Source organism: Gasterosteus aculeatus, chromosome 12 (genome assembly GCF_964276395.1).
Source record: "Gasterosteus aculeatus chromosome 12, fGasAcu3.hap1.1, whole genome shotgun sequence".
NCBI lineage: Eukaryota > Metazoa > Chordata > Actinopteri > Perciformes > Gasterosteidae > Gasterosteus > Gasterosteus aculeatus.
In genome coordinates this window covers 9760583-9782119 of record NC_135700.1, presented here as the reverse complement: position 1 = coordinate 9782119, position 21537 = coordinate 9760583, and the positions used below count along the sequence as shown (strand labels likewise).

General features: G+C 42.7%; 2 protein-coding genes across 5 annotated transcripts; one reads left to right on the top strand and one right to left on the bottom strand.

Annotated features, from left to right (window-relative positions):
• Nucleotides 1–5: 5 nt before the first annotated feature.
• Nucleotides 6–12270, bottom strand: dync1li2 (dynein, cytoplasmic 1, light intermediate chain 2). Of its 2 annotated transcripts, none has more exons than XM_040160481.2 (13): nucleotides 12025–12270; nucleotides 11177–11250; nucleotides 10588–10704; nucleotides 10248–10478; nucleotides 7317–7480; nucleotides 6541–6634; nucleotides 6252–6387; nucleotides 5919–6030; nucleotides 5750–5809; nucleotides 5330–5374; nucleotides 5121–5238; nucleotides 4266–4394; nucleotides 6–3319 (listed from the first exon to the last, which is right to left on the bottom strand). In XM_040160481.2, exons 1-13 carry the CDS (start codon nucleotides 12099–12101, stop codon nucleotides 3207–3209), a joined length of 1470 nt encoding a protein of 489 aa, XP_040016415.1. In that variant the 5' UTR covers nucleotides 12102–12270; the 3' UTR covers nucleotides 6–3206. The 2 variants fall into 2 exon arrangements, with proteins under 2 accessions (XP_040016415.1, XP_040016425.1); XM_040160491.2 differs by having other exon boundaries at nucleotides 6–3314; nucleotides 12025–12189.
• A 3067-nt stretch (nucleotides 12271–15337) lies between these two features.
• Nucleotides 15338–20233, top strand: LOC120807933 (uncharacterized). Of its 3 annotated transcripts, XM_078085121.1 has the most exons (3): nucleotides 15338–15620; nucleotides 17618–17893; nucleotides 17957–20233. In XM_078085121.1, the coding sequence occupies exons 2-3, from the start codon at nucleotides 17626–17628 to the stop codon at nucleotides 19663–19665; spliced, it is 1977 nt and encodes a 658-aa protein (XP_077941247.1). In that variant the 5' UTR covers nucleotides 15338–15620; nucleotides 17618–17625; the 3' UTR covers nucleotides 19666–20233. The 3 variants fall into 3 exon arrangements, with proteins under 3 accessions (XP_077941247.1, XP_040016365.2, XP_040016374.2); XM_040160431.2 differs by having other exon boundaries at nucleotides 17618–20233; XM_040160440.2 differs by having other exon boundaries at nucleotides 15563–15739; nucleotides 17618–20233.
• The last annotated feature ends 1304 nt before the right edge of the window (nucleotides 20234–21537 follow it).

Sequence of the window (21537 nt, the reverse complement as noted above, 5' to 3'; positions counted from 1 at the left end):
CAACCAATGTTTGGATTCTGTTTTATTGAAGCCAGGGGTCTGATAAACATTTTCCATAGTTTGACGGCGTAAGAAGCGAGAATCCACACGGCAGCATAAAGGCTACACAATTGCGTTAAAGTCATACAATCAAACTTCCGAATTAGTTCAGGACACAAAAGCAGCCATGTGTTTACAATGTATTGCTATCTTGAATACAAAAGGACTGGAAGCAGAAGCCCATCGTCTCACACGGATGAAGACTGTCAATAGTGGTCGAAGGCAATTCAGTTCGGGTGGGAGGAGCCAGTCGCTTTCAACTGACGACTCAGTACAAAACTTACCACAACGGTTCATTATTTAATATCGGGAGCAACATCTAACCGTTAAAGAGCGAGTGCAACTTTGAAACAGAGCAGCATGAGCACTTCATTCCACTCAGCTAAATGCTGAATTCAAAAAAGTGTGGCCATGTTATATGAAGAATACTATATAATGACATGAAGTATGGGTGTGGTGTCACTCAGGCCAGGGTTGCATTACAATATGTTAAACAGAAAGAGTCTATGGGAAAAACCTTATTTGGCAACACAAACAACATGCCTTATTAGGATGTAAACATAAACAATGAGAATTTTAATGGGCAAAAAAGGTATAACCTGAAAATGAATAGGCATTTATTTGGTTTATCTATTTAACAATGTCTTTAAAAACATCGAGCAAAAAAGGTGTCATGACAATGATTTCAAAAAGGATCGAATCAGTTTACAAAATCACCAGCTAAAAGCGGTTGTTCCAAAGTTAACCACCAGGGGCAGTATCCATAACTTAAGCAGCAAATGCAGATAAATAATTCAGTTTTACTGTGTAGATTAATGTCTAGGTTCATTACTAAATGTTCTAAAAAGGCAAGGCAAAAAGGAAAATATGCATTCTTCATCTCAAACAGTAGCAACAGGGAATTGATACAAGTGTCCAAGGAAAAGTGCTTATTTCAACATGTGGCGGTACTGCTCCTGGCCGTTTTTAAATTGTGCTTCATCCACTGGGGCAACAGACCCTGAGGCACATCCACCCGCTTACAAAAACAAAACAAGTTAAGGAGAACAAAGATTCAATATGACAAAGTAAATCTGAAATAGATGTGTAGCATCATTGATAAAAAAAAAAAATCAAGTTAACCGTTCACCAATAGTCTTACAGCTATTCCCTTACAGAGCGAATTTAAAGTGAAACACTAATTGCATTTGTAGACCGAAAACAGTTTAGAGAATGGATCATCATCTACTCTACACAGTTATGGTATTTGTTTTCCTTTGACTTATGGTTGAGTGTAGAAGGCATTTCTACCATTTTTATAGGATGTTACTCAAAAACAAGTTCATAGGCGCCATGTGAGGGTGGGGGAGGGAGGGCCACTGGTTACTTTTATGGATGAATATAAACTACAAAAAGCAGAAAACAGTGACTAATATGCATCTTTGGTTCCATGTCCCAATTAACTCCAGTTTTCCTTTTTTATGCTATTGTTTGAATAGCAATTAGCTGCTCTCGTCACACTGCAATTCATTCTGAGAATGCCACTCATGTACACTTTCTATGAGATTACGTGGGGCCTTGCATACAGAGTTGATGATAAAGCACAAGTATTTTTGATGAGATTATTTCTTTTAAAAAAAAGAGAAACTACAGAACACATTCAAGCAACCCCTTAAGGACGAACAAATGGATAAGGAGCGTTCCTGTGAAGGCAGGGTGCCCAGTGGGACAGTTAGCTGAAGGCAAAGGGTAATAATAAGAAATGGCCACTGAAAGAGACTGAACAAAAAAGAGCTGACTGGAGAAAAGGGGTGTCCCCACACGCATGAGTTTCTACAGCTACTTCATGTGGAGACCGGGAATGTTTAAAAACGACATGCAAAATACAGCGTGAATGAAACGCATGGAACCAAGCATAGGACCGGGCTGTCAATCACCGAAGGAAACAATATCCTATTTTGTTCAAAGCAAAATCATCGTTGGTCTTTTGGCTGCAAAGCGAGTGGTTGAACCCCCACAGCGGCCTTCTGGGGGATCCAAAAGTTCCGCCATGAGGTTCCTTCTTCATATCAGCAGCCTTTACAATCTATCGCTCAATTGAACTACGCCAGAGATCTTTTTTTTTTCCCCCTTTGAAAAACAACAGACCACAGTCATTAAACAAAAATGTAAAACAGAATAAATTAATCGGATGACGAGAAATGGACAAAAACCTTTTCCGCTTGTGTAGACGTGCACCTCCAATATGACCGCTAACTGTGCGAGGCACTTAGGAGTTTTAGTACGAAAGATGCAGCCCATCCTCAAATATACACACCTGTAGCGAAAGGTTTATCGTTGTTTCTTTTGCAACTTTAAGCCCATCAAATCCCAACAAGTCTCAATTAGTCAAACAGGCCATTTCATAATTTGGACAGAATTGCATTTTATACAAAAATCAAAGTTAACCTGAATATTCTTTTGTATATATATTTACAGAATCCTTCGAGATGAATCGGCAAATGATATGATACCAGCGATTTGGACTTGTCAGATTAGTGTCATGACGTCAGTGGCTTTTTTGTCTTTTTTCACACGTTTATGTGATACAGATGAATGCGTCCTCAACCCGATAACTGGTGCACAAAATGAGGAGGAGCTATGTAGAAATACAGCAGTATCATATCCAACATTTCTTTTACAGTACATATTTTTGACTTATTTTAATTACTTTTATCAAGGAATATATTTAAAAGTTAAATAACTTTCCAAATCACAACCAAATCCTTCAGCCAGATAAGCTGAACAAGTGGCCACAGGACCAGTATATTCCCACTCTTTACCCCCCAGGAACAGTGGCTGTTTTAAGCCAGAAACGGGTGGGGGGGATGTTGACGGAGTGTGCACTAATTTCTGCAAACTGACATCCCTCAAAGAAAAACATTTACAGTTGGAGGACAGAAATAAAGCCAAGCCATCAGCACGTATCATCTCATTAACACCTCCATCTCTCCTCCTGTTTCACCACAACAGCAAAATATCTGAGAACATCTGAAACTCATTTAGGTGAAACCCCTGTGTGCGTGTGTGTGTGTGTGTGTGTGCTGACTGATAAACGTTGGGAATTTGGTCATTTTTTTATGCTCACATGTACATGTATATTTCCGGAGTATTGACGCAGTGGGCGACGCAGCTGTTTTCGTTGCCTTTCACGCTTCATTCTCGGCCGGCGCTGGCATGTTGTTCGGTGAAACCCCGGAGTCTGGTTTGCGAGTCATCCGGTCCAACTCCGCCTGGACATCAGTCAAACCCGGCTTCTGCCCTTGGGGGAAAAACAGGAGACAAAGTCCAAAAGTAACCTCCTGTAGCCTCTGTGTGCATTTGTCAAAACGTCATCCTGCGGCCAGCAAGCAGATGGACGGGGATTGGTGCCGAGGAGGTCCCATGCTGGAGTTTGACTGCTCGCGGACACATTTAACACTCATGCAAAAGTAATGAGGACAAAAAGGAACATGTAGTCATGCATTATCCTCTCAGCTGCGTGTCAACTGGGAAAGGACGTGGTCCCAAACAGAAAGAAGTTGCATGCAGTGGTTTCAAAAAACATTATTACTTTGTTGTATTTACCTGATACAACAAAGTAAAATAAACATATGCTGGAGCTGAAAATAACCACAGTTGACATGCAAAACAGCCGAGGTCTTGAGCAACATAGAAGAGTTTAGCAAGAGAACAAAGGGATGTGACCTGGGGTGGGATGCATTAGTATTAGAGGGGCACTGATGGTAGAAGGTTTGCTGCATACAGGCCTGTCACAAGTTCCTTCAGATGGCAGAAGTTCAGTAAACGAAAACACGTTTTTTCTCCTGTTTCAGCTCATGCTCGCTATAGAGATGAAACTCCAGACAGCAAGATGGTGAACGCAGGGCCCCGTTTCTAACCCTCCACTTAGTGTACATGAAGGCTGAGATCGTTGGCGGTTTTGGACTTAAATTACCACCTCGTGGATGTACGCCTCCGGCAGACAATTCTGCAGCAGTTTACATCTGCCCAAAAGATCTTCACTTCATCATATTATGAGTCATGTTGCCCTATTATGTCTAATAGGGTAACAGCCCACCCTATGCATTCACTTTTAATCTAATTTGTAACCTGGCATAATGTGAACGTTCAGATGTCAGATATGGTTTTAAAGACACACGAGATATGAAATAAGAGGAGGCTGTTCACTGGGATCAGAGCGGAGAGCACCGGAATGAGAGATGTACCTGTTTTCTTGGCGGACCCTTGGACTCCCGCTCCTACCGCTCCACTTCCTGGGCTCCCCGGGGATCCGGTCTTTTTACTCAACAGGCTGTTGAAGAAGTTAGCCAGCACTCCTTCATTGGCAGCGCCAGCTGCAGGGAAAACATGGAGCATAAAATGACGTCGGCATTAAGGAAACATCCCATTTCAGGTGAAAGTTAGTAAATAGTGGAGTAGTCGTTAGCAGGTTGCACATATTCTTACTTTATCATTGAGTTTCTAGTTACCTTCACAGCACTGAGAATACCAACAACACAGATTTTTAACAGATGAACTTGCTCGAAGTTTTTATCTTATAAACTTTATGACAAAAGCCTATCGAGGGTTTGTATTATGCGATGGGATGTGTGCCAGCCTAAAATCCCATGTTTGTGTCAGAGGGCTTTTTTAAACAGTGGTGCCGCATACGACACCCTCTTGTTCAGGATCCCTACTTCTGATAAGGAACAGCCTTTGTCAGACCTGATGGGGTTTATAAACGTGTCTCCAATAAGTTCAAACCACAATTGGAAAGGGGTAACAGACCCTTTCGTCAACCCACTCTAGTTTGACAGTCCAAGCCCCCTTTCACACCTAATGAAGTCAATGTTTCTGCTTGAGGCATGCAAGCTAAGGAAGAGTGCATACATCTTATACAATTCCTTTAAGAGGTTACCTCTTGCAGAAGTCAATTACAGTTCTCAAGCAGCAGTCAAAACACTGGTTTCAATAAATTTGGATCATTCCACAATATGAATTAGCATTGCAAGCCACCGTGACAACCTTGGCAGCAAAATTGAAATATCTACGTTGAGATATGAAAGAAATGGAGCCTCAACCTTTCATGTTGGGGTCAGGCTTTTTGACAGCAGCCATTGGTGAGCTGCTGGTCGAGCTTGGTTGGCCGGCGCGTCCAGCGGGCCTGGGAGACCCCGAGGCTGTTCGTCCCGGAGAATCCTAAAACACAAAAACCAGGTCAAAACCGTGCTCATAAACAAATGGCTTAGTTTTTGCATGATTTTACGTTGAGGAACGTGAGGACACTCACTGTGGCGCCTCTTGTTGGTGTGGCCGGCTGCTTCGATAACAAAGACTGGAGAGGAGAGAAGTGACACTGAATGGTTTCATTCGGACAACATTTACGGAGCCCCAAAAAAAATAGTTTGCTCATTTTGCATTTCTGGAAAACAAATTACATTCACCAGTATTATTGTTATGAAACTAATGAAATGCACTACAGGAAGGCGTTTTTTGTTTTGGGCTTAACTGCATTTGTGTAACCCGGTTGTACAAGGACAGCTGAACTGGGAGCTTGTTGACATCCATATTTATGTTATTTAGCGTTTCTTTTTTAAAGTGTGAGACCTCAATTTACACGAGGTGCCATCAGTGCAGATACAAGCAGGAATTCATCAAAAAGGACCTGGGGACAGAAATGATGAAATGTGCGAGACAGACAGACACTTACCTGTTGTTTCATCAGGAATACCTGCTCATCCTCGGCATTGATCTCTTTTTCGTGAACCAGCTGTGAAGAAGAGCGAAGACGGGCAGCATGCAGTTATGTAAATGGCCCTTTGGGTTGTAACGTCGTTACCTAAAGTTCCCATTTCCTCAGTACGTTTCACTGGCATTACCTTTCGTACTGGAGGCTTCGTGATGAAATCTTCAAACGGATCCTCGGGTCTGATTGTTGATAAGTTTTCATGCAAAATCCCAATTTTCTTCTCATTATCCCATCCAGATGGACTGAAACGGGAAAAAAAGGCCGTTCCAAATACAGCAGGCGCAATGACGTATGTCCTTGGAAGAAAACTGCTTTATGGTGTAGGATTCTCAACAAATAAAAGAAAAAACAATGCCAGTTGACAACAAAAACACTCAAATGTTAGAATTATGTTAGAGAGAAAAATAATGCAAATAATTGAAATAAACTAAAAGGAATCTAATGCATTTCTTTCTTCACTTACATGAACACTGCATCCTTTTCCACCACTAAGGCTGGTGTGGTAAACTGGAACTCATACATTTTGTGCACTATATATTTGTAAAGCAGATCCATGTTCTTCTCCTCTTTGACTGAAGTGTAGATCAGGCCAGCTCCATCTTTTCAGTCCAGTTAAGGCAGCAATTGTTTGGGTGATCACACAGACGTGGAATAAAGTGATGATATGCCATTTACAAAAAATAAAAACATTTCTGTCAATGTGATGAATATAATTAACGTTGTGAGAGAACAAACAAATACAAAAAAGATACACTGTAAGCAAAATTGCCTAATGTGGGACTGGATGAAGTCGAAGTGCTCATCTCTGTAGTCGTGCTCCTTCTCTAGAACGCTGACTGCATCGCACTGAAGGATGACATTAAGAGAGGGAAACATACATATTTAAGAGGGAGAAATATTACATACATATACATTCAATAAGTCAGTAATTACAAATATGAACATGGTTACTGCTCTCTGCACCAGTCCATTCTGTAAGGACATCTCTCTTTGTAGTAACATACTGACAGAGGTTTCAATCGTCACGCTGAATGATTTCCACTCATACGAGCTAAACAGGGACCGCTGGGGAAAAAGGCACATTCACCATTTTCTTGTCACGGGTGGCATGCGAAGCTCTGCTGATGACTAACCTGTGCTTTTCAGAACTAATCTCTGCCTCGAGGGTTCAAAAGCAAGGATAACTGCGGCTTTTTATTAGAGGATACTCTTTAAAATTACAAAAAATAAATTAAAAAAATCATGAGGCGATTAAAGAATCCAGAGGAAACCAGCAGTGAGGACGGCATTAAAAAGGAGGCTTTCTGTTCCGGGTGCATCTTACAATGTACATATTGTAGAAGCAGGGTCAAAGATTGGTTTAGCAGAAGATAACATGAGGTAGCAAAGATTGCTTTATATAAGGAAAAAGCCACGCTGTGGAAAAAAACATTTTAGGAACCCTTACAGCAACATCTGCGACACAAGTCGTCTCTGAATAGAGTCCATGGGTTCACATAAGACATTTGGGGCTGGAGGAATTATTTACCTTTGTGCAAACTATTAGCACTGGAATGCCCAGGTTGTGTGTGAGCGTGTTGTCCCCAAGTGGTAGAACAACAGCCTCGTCTTCCCCTGCCGTGGGGGCCCTTCTCAGTGGGGAGGTTGGGGCGGCATCCTCCGGTTCTGTGTACTCTTGGAACGCTTTTACCACTGGAGGAGAGACAATGGGAGCAAAAGATAGGAATTCAGACCATTTGAAAGCGGAAACGGTTTTAGTGGTTAATAAAGGGGTTTAGTGATCTCTGTAGTCCCCACGGGTCATTGTTCGAGGTGCACATCATTTATGGTAGGACTTTTGGTAATAGATGCAGACCCATAAACCTGGTTTAGTAGAAAAGTGTTAATCGTCTCTGGGATTAGAGATGAGATTATCCCAGGGACAACACACACGCATTGCACTTAATTGGCATACAACAATATGTAAACTCATGCTCGAAGAATAATAACAGAAGATTCCAAATGTAAATGCACACATGGCATCATGAGACCGCATTTCTAAAATCACACTATAGACCTCAGGAAAAACACATGGCATCGTTCAACTTCCTGTGGTGCTTTCCTGGAGCTGTAGAGGTTGTGTGTGTGTGTGTAGGGTATATATGAAGGAAGCTTTGGCCTACTTCCCCAGGAGCTTCAGAAATGTAGTTGGGGACAGGCCACAAAGCCAGATTGACTTGCTGTCTTGAGCAAAGTCCTTTACTTCCTAACATGGGATTTAGTATATGCAGAGGACCCACATCCTAAAGGGAAACCCTCCTGGATTACACAAATCGAGTGCACGAATACAATCTGCAGACCACACGTTTAGCATGCCTCTTTGACGCTGTTTTTCATATTTGAGTGGACGTTAATAGAATGTACAACGGAAACTAGTTAGACCAAAATGTCTAATCATCTAATCCTTTTCGAATGCCGAGACATTAAGCTTTACAGGGGGTCTGCTGAGCCAAGACATGGCAGGACATTTATTAAAAGGAATACAGATAAGGACATTTTCTGCCAGTAGAAAATCAAAACAAAGTGAAAGTGACAAAGACAAATCGTCTTAATGGTACAAAGGCTATCGGTACACAAATAAAGGTGGGGTCAAAATATTGGCACAGACAAACCGGATAACCTTCGCTAAATTAAACAGTATGTTCCTCAAGTACCGAGACTGTAGCTTGCAGTTTTTTTGTATTCCTAAAAGAAAACTTTTCATTAAAAAGTCAAACTTACTGAGTGAAAGAAAAGTAGCCTAAATTTTTCCCTCCACACCAATCTCCGGCACGTAAGGGAAAGAAAAGAGCCGTCTTGTCACTACCACTCAAGTTGTCAAGAGAACCATGTTTTATTTCAAGCTGTTGTGCAGGCAGCAATATAGCTTGATCCTGCAATTCCACTTTTGAGCAGACTGCTTGAGAGAAAGAATAACAGGAGACAGAACGTCCGGCCCACAGACTGAATTCAGACCCACTCGGTTTCCTCTGACGCTGTTGTTGGAGGGGAGGGAACCATGATGCAAGACGCCTGCAAGACTCCCTGGAAAAAAGCCGACACTTCCAGTGCGCCTGTCAGACGGTCTCTCACACACTCATATCTACAAATATGTAATCTGACTAGGTCTCACCAGTCCGCTGCCAACATCACAACTGACATGCTGGAAGATACTTTTGCTGATATGCTTTGGCTGAACTGGAAATCCAACCATGTCAAAAAGGCCCACCGTGAGTAAGTAGAAGGAAACTAGAAAACCTAAAAATCAAAGTTAAGCCTTCTACGGCTAACACTAGGATAGCAAAAACGAATGTGTGCTGAAGCCAGAATATAGTTATAATATTTACATTTTATTTCCACTGCATTCTATAATCTATTTCAACAATGCCTATTGATAAGCCACTGACATTAAAGAAAGTTGGAAAATGCGGACCCATAAAAAGATGTTATAACACTTCTGCTTGTAAATAACAATGTGCTTTTGTCACTACTTGGCTGTTGCAGTTTACCAACAGATTTGGTACCACATGTTTTTATATTAGCATCTGAAATGCTGGGAACCTTCTCATAACTCAGCAGTCAAACTCACCTGAAATCATTAACCTGAAATAGTTAAACAGTTTGACTTTGTTGCGACAAGTTCTGTCAAGAGTTTTAAGACCTTTGATGGCTGCCGGAACCTTCTGTAAAACCCTGCAGGCTGAAATAATTTGCGATTTCCAAAAGCATTATCCCAAACACAAAAGAACTGTTCATAAGAGACATAACCAGTTCTAAAATTAAAGGGAGTGCATCGCAATCATTGATCTGCAGAATGCGCCGACAGCCAGAGCACACAGCTGAGGATCACGGGCCCCTCTGATGACCTAAAAACATCCGTGACATTGTCCAATGTTCTAATGGGTTTGCCTTCATGCTACGCATCTACCAATATCATTTCTTCTTGTTGCCAGTCTGGAACCCTGCATGTTGGGACATAAGATGCTACCCCATAACAAATCACCACATGCTTTAAGTCTCAACAAACTGAAGGCTTTAACGAAAGAAAGACGCATTGGGAATTATGAGATTTTCCCCATTCATAACATTTGACCACTTCAAATACAATCTTAATATGTCCATTTTACACTGGTCAAATACTCCACGAGGGAACAGGCTACATACATGATAGAATTAATATTTGTACATTACACACATCTATATATATCTATACATCTCATATATATATATATATATATATATATATATATATATATTCTTAATTTTATTTGAGCTACAACCCAGACGTCGGCACATGATTGATGGTGCAGCTAGAACCAGGAGAAAAACACTGCAACAAACTGTTGTACATTTTTTAAATAAAAGCTCCCATGACGTTTCATTTTGATACCACATACAATACAAGTCACATATGGGAAGATGGAAGTAGAAAATGACTTACTCTTCTGCTCCATTTCTCTCATGTCCTCCGGGGAGATCTTTAGCTTGTCCACATGGTCACGTAGCACACCGGCCCACTTCTTCAGTGACTCCATAATGGTCCAAGGCCGTGACATATCTGCAACGAACACAGCTAGACAGTCAGGTAGTGACTGAGCTGAAACGGCAAACTTGAGTAGGCCTTTGTGGTATAGGTCTCCATCCAGGATCCAAACATTGCAGCGAGTAAGATCTGCAAAAGGAAAAGGGAGCATTAGTATTAGACATGCAAGCTCATCAATGGTCTAAACTGCTTAGAACAGCTGTAAAATAATCTGTAAAGCTACAACAGGTAGACTCACCATCTCGGTCTTCATCGTGGACATTTAAGTACATATACTCCAGTCCCCTGCCTCTCTTGTTGTGATCTGCTCCTTGAAGTTTAGCTATAAGTGCGGTTTTTCCTGATCCATCCTCACCTGTAAGACATTTTTATTCATCAGCCTGCATCTTATGTTATTCATAATTAGTAGTAGAAGTTGCAATTGTGTTCAATTGCAATTTGTGTTCAAACAATGACAGTGTATGATGTGCCGAGAAACCATAACTTCCAACTTCTTGGCTATACACAAACAAGTCTCAGCTTTACAACGTTTCCACCTCAAATAAAATGGGACTGTACTGATTGTTGGAGGCTCACGCAAGTCGTTTTGGGCCACAACGGGATTTCTTAGGTATTCATAGGTTCTCCTTTCAAGAGCGTGGGAAGAAACTCAGCTTAAAGTGCAGACTGTTTGAGAAAGTCAGAATGGTTTTCATTCGCAACCATTGTCTTTTGTGTGATTCGGGGTGGTTGGGCGGTCTGTCGGACACCACTCCCCTCGGGGGTTGACGACTACAAAACACTGCAAAAGAATAGATTTGTGCACATTTGCCACAAGTCATACTTACCAAATAGCAGGATATTTTTTCCTGATGGCAACTTTGAACTCGACGTGGTTGAAACCTCACTCAGTATTGCGGTCCTGCAAGAAGCAACCGTTAGATTGACAGTGAAGTGACACAATGACAGCTCGCTATCTCTTGACATAAGTTGCTGACATAGAAGCTAGAACCTGAGTAGTGTCTCCAAACGCTCATAGACCACTATGTGCCTGCTTCAATGTGATTATCTGGTCATCAAGCTCGGTGATGTGTCCACAACACAGTAAATCAGGAAATGATGTCATTTCCACTGATGTTCTTCACTTCGATATTAAGTTTAGACAAGGTTCTGAAAACGTGAAACTCGACGAGCTTAATTCTTAACTTAAAGTTAGCAGCATAACCCGCGTGATACGTGACGGCTAAAGCCAACGGCATTTTCTGCATAACGTCCCTTGAACCGTGTATGGTACTAACGTTAGCATTAAGCTAAGTATTTATAGGTGTTGTCTTGACATGAACTTGTCAAAGCCCTTGACACTACGAATGGCTTCCTCGAACTTCTCGTTGACTCATAAACAGAACTCGTGTCCGCCACTGACGTCCTTGGGTAACGTCAGCCACAATGCGTCCAACGTTAATCAGAAGTAACGCTAGCCCACGTCGTTGACGTTAGCTGAGCGGCTAACAGAAGTAACGTTAGCGCGCACACACTGACCGCCCCGCTTCGGTTGGTGCTAACGTCACTGCTAGCCGGGGCCGGCGTTAAGACTGCGAGCGGGCGTCAGTGACAAAGCACAGCCACGAGCAGGTTGTGCTTTTCTAAGAAGGGTCCCGGCCGGCGGGAAGTCGTTAAAACAATAGCACAAACTTGCCATAGGTTTTGTCCTTCTTCCTCTTCGTTGTTGTTGTCGGCTGAGCCCGGGAGCTGTTTCTCCAGAACGGGAGCCATCTTCTCTTTCTATAACCACAAAGGCGAGGCCCTGCTGCTGCTGCTGCTGCTTGGGCACCACCACTAGCACCGCCTTCATCCAAGTAGCCACGGGTCCGTTGCATTCGTTGACCGCCACGCCGCGCCGGGATGGGTGCGACTCTGCACAGCTAACTGGCGTTTCAAAAGTGGCTATAAATATCGTTATCGGACACCTTTATGAATACTATTAGTATAAACATCCACTTATAATAAATAATGAAGGATTTTGGCTATTGTTTTTGGTTCAAATGTGGTTCATGCAGTCAAACACTTCTTGGTCACATGCCAATAAGTGATGTCATTGCAGGTCTTTTCTTCACAGATCAGCTGACGGAGAACACTGCGTGATATCAACAATGTAAAAAACACGCTTGTAACCGATATCACAACGATAACCGGTAGAAGTTTGATCCCCAAGACCGTAGGAACTTAATTTTAATCATCCAAGTCACATTGGTCACAATGGGTCCAACTACAAGTCAAATTAATTAAGGTGCATTTGTTTGCTTTCTTGCTGTTTAGCGGGCCACATGCTCTACTGGTCTACATGAGGTGAAATAAAATGCAAGACATCAGGCTTTGAGGGGGTGTTACCCTGTCAGATAAACACATACCATGATGGATGATCCATAGATACAGTTGAACATAAGTTAGTGATTCAATGTGCACCTTTGGTCTCAACATGTTGATTTAATTTGAATGGTTAGTTTTCATGAAGAACAAACACATAAGTAGCACAGGAATTGTACACGGTTTGAAATGTTCACTGTTGTGTGTTAGATGGCTATTTACTCTGGAAACTGGTCACAATGTCAACCATTATATTAAAATGTGTAACAGATATAAATTCAATAAATCTGTTTAGAAACCATCATCATTTTGTTCATTAATCAAAACCATTTGGAATCAAACATTAGCATAACAATGAGGCTGTGTAGTAATTTAATTTGCATTCTTACTGTTTCATACTATTCATGCTGTAAGATAATATGCCTCCAGAAGAGGATGCGCTTCGTTTTTCTATTTTACTTATTTTTCTCTGAAACTGAATGTGTAGAAATTATAACCAAATTGTTTAAAATACCTCTTCTCCCTTTCTTCCAATGGCTACTATTTTACACATTTGAACTGGTATCATATTTATGGAGAAAATCAGTAAAGTAGTACCTTTTTAAATTTCTGTCCACAAACAACAGATTTTATTGGCTGTGAATTGTCAAGTCAAATTTCTGGAATCTTGTTATTGATATACTCATACAATATATAAAATTCACAACACAAGCCCAGTCATTTTTGCCCATTCCTGCTGCCAAGAAGCGTTTTTGTCACACCTAACACCTCTTTATTTATTCACCTCGTGCTCTGGGTGAGTCTCGGGCCAAAGGGTCCAGGCCTTGTAGACAGAGCATTGGACATTTTCATTTAAGCTCTTGGGAATTTTCCAAGGGCTTCCCACGTCTGTGAGTCTTCTGACTTTGTGGAGCAGTGTGGTTGGCTGGAGTGCTGGTTATACTCCTGAGAATGCATTCCAGAGTGTTTGCATCATGTGGAATTCAGCCTTTGCTGCCCTAGTGTCACTGTTTAGCTCTGCTACCAGCATGGAAAACAAATAAGGTGGATCTTGAAACAGAAACTAGAACTTAGAGGCAGAAAAAGTATAGCATGTCATACGAGACCAAACTGTGAGTTTATTTTTCCCTTGTTTACATATTTTCTTACCCACCACATTTTTTGGTGAATACTTACTAAAGCAGGAATATTTCATTTATCATTGATGGCGAGTCATACACCGTTCGAATGGGTATATATTGCAATTGTGTAATATTATATCTAAAAGGTTTTTATCTTATACCACTGATGCCCTAATGCAACACATGTAGGTGCTGTGCTGTGGACTTGAAACAGGAGAGGGTGCTGTCCCCTCAACAATATTGTGTGTTAAAAATAAATAAAGTTATACATATTTAATAAAAACTACTTTGGGGAAAAAACACAGAACACATAAGATAAAAATGTATATAATAATAAAAGTCTCTTTAAATTACCAAAACCCTTTGAATGTTTCACATCCTGGAATTTAACACATGTGCTTTTTGAGTAAATCATCCATGATATGACAACATAATAGGTTACATAAAATCTCGAGAAAATATTCGTATATTTCAGATGTATTCTTTAAACTAACCCAGATTCTTTACTTAATCCCTTATGAGTATATACATACACTGTAACGTAACCACTATTCTATTGTAAAATGTTCTAAAAAATCAATCCCAACTAAACCATGGAAACCCCCCTTCTCCATCCAACCTGTCTGGTTGAGTTCCTTTGTTATTACTTACTAGGGTTAGTGAGTTTTGAGTAATGTAACCCTTTCGTCAGACCCATTGTTGTGCGGTGGTGTGTAATGTCTTTTTTCCAGTTTTACTGGATCTCTGTTCCTGTAAATTGTGAAGGAGAGACCTAATCTTGCATTTTCATTTCACAGTGGAAATAAAAGGGCTGCTGTTGGAAGAGATATGATATGTTTATGTTGTTGGAGAAAGAAGACATGTCTTAATTATTAGATTTATATAAACTATCTGATTTTTAGGCCTCAACCTGACAGTGGGTCAGTACGGCCTCAGGCAGAACTGTTGTAGAAGAAACCACGTTCACCTGGAGGCGCCAGTTGTTGAATTTCATTAAGTGTCAGCCCATACCAACTCGTTCTATGGGGGGCAAATACAATGAGGATTAAAATGCTTTAAAATGCTTCACAACATTAGAGTGACCTGTTGGTCCTCAACAAGAACCATCCATTCACTTAAGCCAGAGATGAGATTGCCTATAAAATACTTTAGCCTATAAAGGTGAATGATTTAGATGAGTTAATCAGAAGCTCACATCAATGTCCATGTATCACTTTACTGCAGCTGAAGAATAAAGTACATTTTTTTCTCATCATCAGTTTGCTTTATACTTTTAAAAGGAGTAATCAAGGAATCACTGTGCTTTTCGTTGGCCGTGTGTGTGCTGCACAGTCGACTTTGCTGGCATATTGCCACCTATGCATAATTTAAATGATAGCTATTATAGCATTGCTCCTGTGGGGAGGGGGTTAACAAGAGATCCTGTGGTATTACTCAAAGCATGAGCAGAGGAGAACGGGCATTTTGTAACGTGAAATTGGTGCACGTTTGCTCATAATCATTAATCAGCCCGCAAATGTATTCACACGGCAGAGAAAAATGCTCTGACGCGGGCGTGGACGGCAGAGGAGGGGTTAAGGATGGGAAGGGGGGGTCGTTGCAGACGGGGCACGGGGGGCTGGATTGTGATAGCGACAGATGTCTAGAGAACTGTGGGGAGGCACTCCTCGGTTCCCTACACAGTCCCACACTGCACCTCGGAGGCAGGGGCGGAATCCGCAGCTGTCACTCCAAAGGTTTACCTCCATTAGCGCATCCAACCGGAGCCTGGAGAAGAAGCCCAAGTGATCCCTCTCGAGAAATACAGGTCGGTCTAATGCACAGCATTGCTTCAGCTTTTTTTTTTTTTTTTAGTGATTTGTTATTTTTTTTCCTTCAGTTTCAAGTGTAGGATCTTGGTTCTTTGGGTAAAATGAAAGAAAAGAAGTGAGTACGAAAGACAGCAGCAGTCTTACCCATTGTTCTCTCTTTTTCTCCCCCTGTCTTTGGCTTCCTCAAAAATGCACATTTTCACAATACAACATTCCAAGACTGCTATTGTAATGAAAGAAAGACTTCCTCCTTCCCTTTCTGTGGTCGGATTTAGATTTTAGTGCTTCTTCTGGGGTAGATTTTTTTTTTTTTTGCAAGCCTGGCTATTGAAAAAAAACCCTGGGATAAAGACAAGCGCAAAGCAAAAGTTATGAAGTTGTGGTGGCGCTTTATGTATCAACGCGTTGCCGTGGTGGATGTCGTTTTCCTTTTTGCCTGCTTGTGTGAACGCGACGTGTTCAAACGCTCGTGAACAAAAAAGGGCAGAGCAGCTGAGAGGAGCAGCGGTGGGCGGGTGGAAATGGGGGATGGAGACCCCTCTACAGCCTTTATCGCTCCAATCTATATCGTTTAATACTCACGGGCACGTACCCACCCCACACACTACAGTACAGGTCTATTTAGCGTTTGCTGGCACTTCAGCACAACGCATTACTTTTTGTGGGCGAGGGTCTACTGGTGAGGAATCCTCATCCTTTGTTACCGGCGCGCACATGCTGCCGACCACCTGGTGTCTTTATCTCTCTGAATGTGTGTAAAGATTTTTTTTTTTTGCGGACTGTATTGACGTGCTTAATACTGAAATTGGCTCGGAAAATGTCCGCAATGATTTAATCTAAAAGTCAGGGCTTTATCTTTAAGCGGTACATTTTGGCTTTGTTTGATTTTAAGGCTGGAGGACCAACAGGGTTTGGCAAAGAAAGGGAACATTTGAAATTAATCACATGAAAAACGAAAACGCCTGATTACGCCTGATGTTAGCAGAATTAGTTTTTTGTTGTGGTTCAAAAGCAGATAAAATGGGTTCCTTTTAACCATTGGCCCGTTCATTTGACCGTGTAATGGATGTACAGCTAGTATCCCATCATGGTACATCCTGTCATGATTGACCCATTGCAGCACTGTGGACAGTTCCCAGATTATTCATATCTTCTGAGAAAGTCCCACTTGTAGCATTTTGGATGTAATTTCCTATATTTTCAGCTTTTCTTGGAATAGCGTCTCTGAAACCAAAATAACCAACTAACATTGTCAGGCTGTGGTGTTTAAAGTGAATGTTATCTGTGATCTCTATCTGTTTAAGGACTCTTTCGATTTGTTCAGCGTCAGCTGAAACATTATCACTAAGATAAAGTTGAACTTCCAGTTCTCTTTTCTTCCACTGAAGGGAAGCTCCACTCTGTTGCAATCAGAAACTCTTCCTCTACACAGCCACAGGAGTGTTGACACATTCACACAAAGAACCAGTGTGCGACAAGCTTGTATATTATTGTTATATTTGCAGATTATGTTGCTTTTCTGTGATTCATATGTTGTTATTGAATGTAGCTTCGGGTTATGAAAGACCCAAAGCTACTCAAGATTGTATCCTTAACATGCGGAAAGAGAAATAGTTGTACATCTACAGCATGATGTTCAACTAAGAGTTGTAGGCTCATTTGGCATTGAGCCTTACTCAACATTCCTGAAAGGGTAGAGGCTCTGTTGAGTTGTCTACTCTAAATAAGGTTCCCATGCATTTACATTTGGGTTCTAGCCGAACTGTTTGGCAGTTTCCTCATTGAACTTCCAGTTTACTTCAAGACAATAGACTCCTCTCAATGCTCCTTTCTGACAAAAACACAGTTACATTTGAAGGAACTACGTCAAATGCATTGTGAATTTTGGAATTGTGTGGTGTATACATTTAAACTAGATGTATAAGAGCTCGGCCGCTTTTAAACACTGTTTTCTCTCTCATATTAAAATACACCTTTGTCTAATTGTTCCTAGGAGACATCATGGGAAACAAACTGAGCAGGAAGAGGAAAGGATACGATGTGAGCGATCCAAAAGAGCTGAAGGACGGGACCCCTGCGACTGCTGGTGGTGCGGAAGAGTCAGCTAAAGTGGAGGACGGAGCCTCGCCCGCAGAAGCTAGTGTGACCACTGAGGCAGGCAATGTGATAGAGGAAGCTGTGGGGTCAGCTGTGGCAGCAGTAACTGAAGCCGTGCAAGCTCCAGAAGAGCCCAAGTCTGCACCTCCAGAGGAACCAGCTGCAGATAAACCTGCTGTTGCAGCTCCAGAAGAGCCCAAGTCTGCACCACCAGAGGAACCAGATGCAGAGAAACCTGCTGCTGCAGCTCCAGAAGAGCCCAAGTCTGCACCACCAGAGGAACCTGCTGCTGCAGCTCCAGAAGTGCCCAAGTGTGCACCACCAGAGGAACCAGCTGCAGAGGAATCTGCTGCCGCAGCTCGAGAGGAACCAGCTGCTGCAGAGGTACCAGCTCCTGCAGCTCCAGAGGAACTAGCTCCTGCACCTACAGAGGAACCAGCTTCTGCACCTCTGAAGGTATCAGCTCCTTTAGCTCCAGAGGCATCAGCTCCTTTAGCTCCAGAGGAACCAGCTGCTGCAGCTCCAGAGGAACCAGCTCCTGCAGCTCCAGAGGAACCAGCTGCTGCAGCTCCAGAGGAACCAGCTCCTGCAGCTCCAGAGGCACCAGCTCCTGCAGCTCCAGAGGAGGCAGCTCCTGCTGTAGAAAAAAAAGCTCCTGCAGAAGAGAAGGCAGCTCCAGTGGCACAAGAACAAGCGCCTGCAGTAGAAGAAGAAATTCTTGCCGAAGAGAAGGCAGCTGCAGTTACACAAGAACTAGCTGCACCAGTAGAGGAACCAGCTCTACCAGCAGGGAAACCAGCTGCAGCAGTGGAAGAACCTGTTATGGCAACAGAGGAACCAGCTGCAGTAGCAATGAAGTCAGCATCAGTTGTAGAGGAACAGGCCGCAGTAGAGCTCCCAGAAGAGCTTCCAGTAGAGCTCCCAGAGGTTACAACAGCAGTAGCAGGAGAAGAACCTGAGGCCATTAAGGTTGAGTGTGAAGCTGCACCTGAAGAGGTCATTGTAGAAGCTGTACAAATTGTTCCAGAGCCAGAGGCGGTTCCTGTCAGCACAGTGGAAGCACTCAAGCCAGAGACAATCCCAGAGACTGTTACTGAGCGAGAAGCCACTTCGGAGGCGACAGTGGTCCCCGCGGCTGTCCTGGAATCTGAGCCAATGGCTGAGCAAGCTGCAGAGCCAGTGCTGGAGCAAGCCCCAGAACCAGAGCCGGCAGCAGAGCTTGAGTCAGAGCCACGACAAGAATCAGTAGAAGCGTCCGAGCCCGAATGTGAAGCAGAAGCACCAGAGCCGGAGCTTGAACAATTACCAGAGCCAGAACAAGAGCAAGTACTACAGCCAGAGCCTGACCAGGTGGCCGATGCAATAGAATCTGCAGCAGATGAACATGTAGGAGAATTTGCACCAGAACCAATCAAGGTAACTGAGGTTACTGAAGTTGAGAATGTGGAAGCAGAAGCAGTTGAGCTCGTGGCCACTGATTATCAGCCTGCAGAAGACCAATCAGTACCCAGCACCGAGGCAGCATCTGAGCCAGAAGCAGCAGAACCTGTCCCTCAGATAGTCATCTCAGAGTCCGTCTCTGCCACCGAAATTACTGCTGAGTATGAAGAGGTAGCTGAGGCCCCCGTGGAAGAGGCGTCTCCCCCGGAGCCCGAGGTAGTAAACAAGATGGAGAACGGAGATATAAAGAGCCCTTCTGGTACTGAGGATGTGGTGGAAGTAGATGCACGTCCAGCTGTGAATGGAGAGTGCACACATTCATCCGTCCCACAGATAGAGGAATGTGTTAACGGTAATGAAAAGTCCGACGAGATGCCTATCAAGATGCAGAGTGACTCTGAACTGAAAAAGGAGGCAAACCTGAGTGGGGATGTCCGCGATGTTCCCGACGCAGTCTCTGACATGGCGGACGGTCTCAGCACTGAGATCACCCAGGCAGTCTGAAAAAAGAATCCATCTTTCAAATCAATGTGAATTCAGTTTAATCCTCTGATGGTGCGAGAAAGCCATCAAGGTATCACAAACACAGCTAGGCTTTCTGGAATGCTCCAACCACTGCAACCTCTATAGTGGTAACTGAGGCAAAAGGAAGTTTTCTTTCGAGAAACCAAAAATGAAACGTAACCACTTCAGGATAGCAGGAGACAGGGAGCGAGGGAAAGAGGAAGAAAGGTGCAGAGAGGATGAATTTGGAATTGGAGGTTGAGTGCAGACAGAGTGTGAAACTGAGCAGCGGAGCAAAACTATTGGGCAGTAAATATGATATTAATGAATGGAAGGAATAAATTTGTCTTTGTGTGAACGCCCGAGGAATGTTGCAGAGTGGTTTTACAGGAACAGCTTTCATTATTAGTATATTATCTGATTTAGAATGTCATGTATCCTTTCTATTACTGTATGCGGAGATATGACGTAAACATTTGGCCTTTTATAATAATGGAACCTGTGAGGACTGTTCATTTTAAATTGATTGTTCGGAGTAGAGAATAAAATGAGATTGTTATAGCCTACAGTGATCTGCCTTTCTTTTCCTGCATTCTCCCAGCATCAAGTGTGTGACAAACGTCAAACGAGGCAGTGGATAACTAGCACCATTATTACATTATATGATCAGAATTTCTCACCAACTAATCTGTTGCTTGTGACTAATTTCAGACCATATAATCCAAGAATGACAAATATATATATATATTTTTACTGTACTTGTGTTGATTACAAACCACTTGTTGACATCCACTTCCACCACAGTTCATATCAGCCTGAGTGGGTCAGATCTTTACCGATTTTTTTATATTTACTAAGAGCAATAACCTTTAGGTCACTGGCCACATTACAACTATGTTGTTTGGTGACTGCAACATGGCTGTCGAATGAACGCGGCCGGCATGTTGTGTTTGGTAGAACAAAAGGATTTTATTGAACCTAGAAATATCCTTCTACCTTCTCAGAGAACCTCTTTCTCTTTCACATCCCAATGCCTACCGCTGAGGCTCTATGCCATAGCCAGCACACCCTGCCAACATTTCACAGATCCATACCGGCTAGAGGGACTGAAGGGGGAGGAGGGGCAGGAATGCTTGCAGGAGCCAGAGAGAAGGAGGTGGGGGCAGGGGGAGGCTCCTCTGGGATGAAAGCAAGTGCTATGATGCTGCGGAGAGGAAAAGAATATAGATATCCTCCCTTTTGGCAACGCACATTGTGAGACATTTTCACAGATTGAAATTGGACCAGCAACGGGGATGAGTTGGGTGGAAATTGGTGGGGATAAACACGGTTTGACACCTGGTGCCTCCTTATAGAATGCTGCCACGCCTACGGCTCACACTAATGTCAGAGATGAGAGGGGCTTTGTCATGCAGGTGCCAATGCACATACATTAACAAGAGGCAGTCTGATTATGTTGTTTTTACTCTGCATCTGTGTGTGTGTGTGTAGATACGTGAGCGGTGGTGAAGATGGGGAATTATGGGCGTGCAGTTTGTAAATTGGAGCATCGGCCTTAATAGAGTACGGTCATCCAACCTTGAAATAACTACTGGGCCGTGGGTCAGAACATTAGAGGAGATCTGATAGGGATGAAGGTAACCTCCCATTGAAGTAGCTCCATAATGGGCCTATCCACATACCAGCTCACTCCGGTTTCTTAAAAAAAAAAATACTTCGGTGCTGCGCATTTATGAAAGGAATGTTGTGGAGAGAGCTTGGGAGCCGGGAGGATGAAATCGCTTGCATGTTTTCAAAGTTCTTTCTGAACAGTTTGGCCCAAATGAAATTACTCACTTATCCATGTGGGTTGCTGCCGTAGGCCGGTTTGGA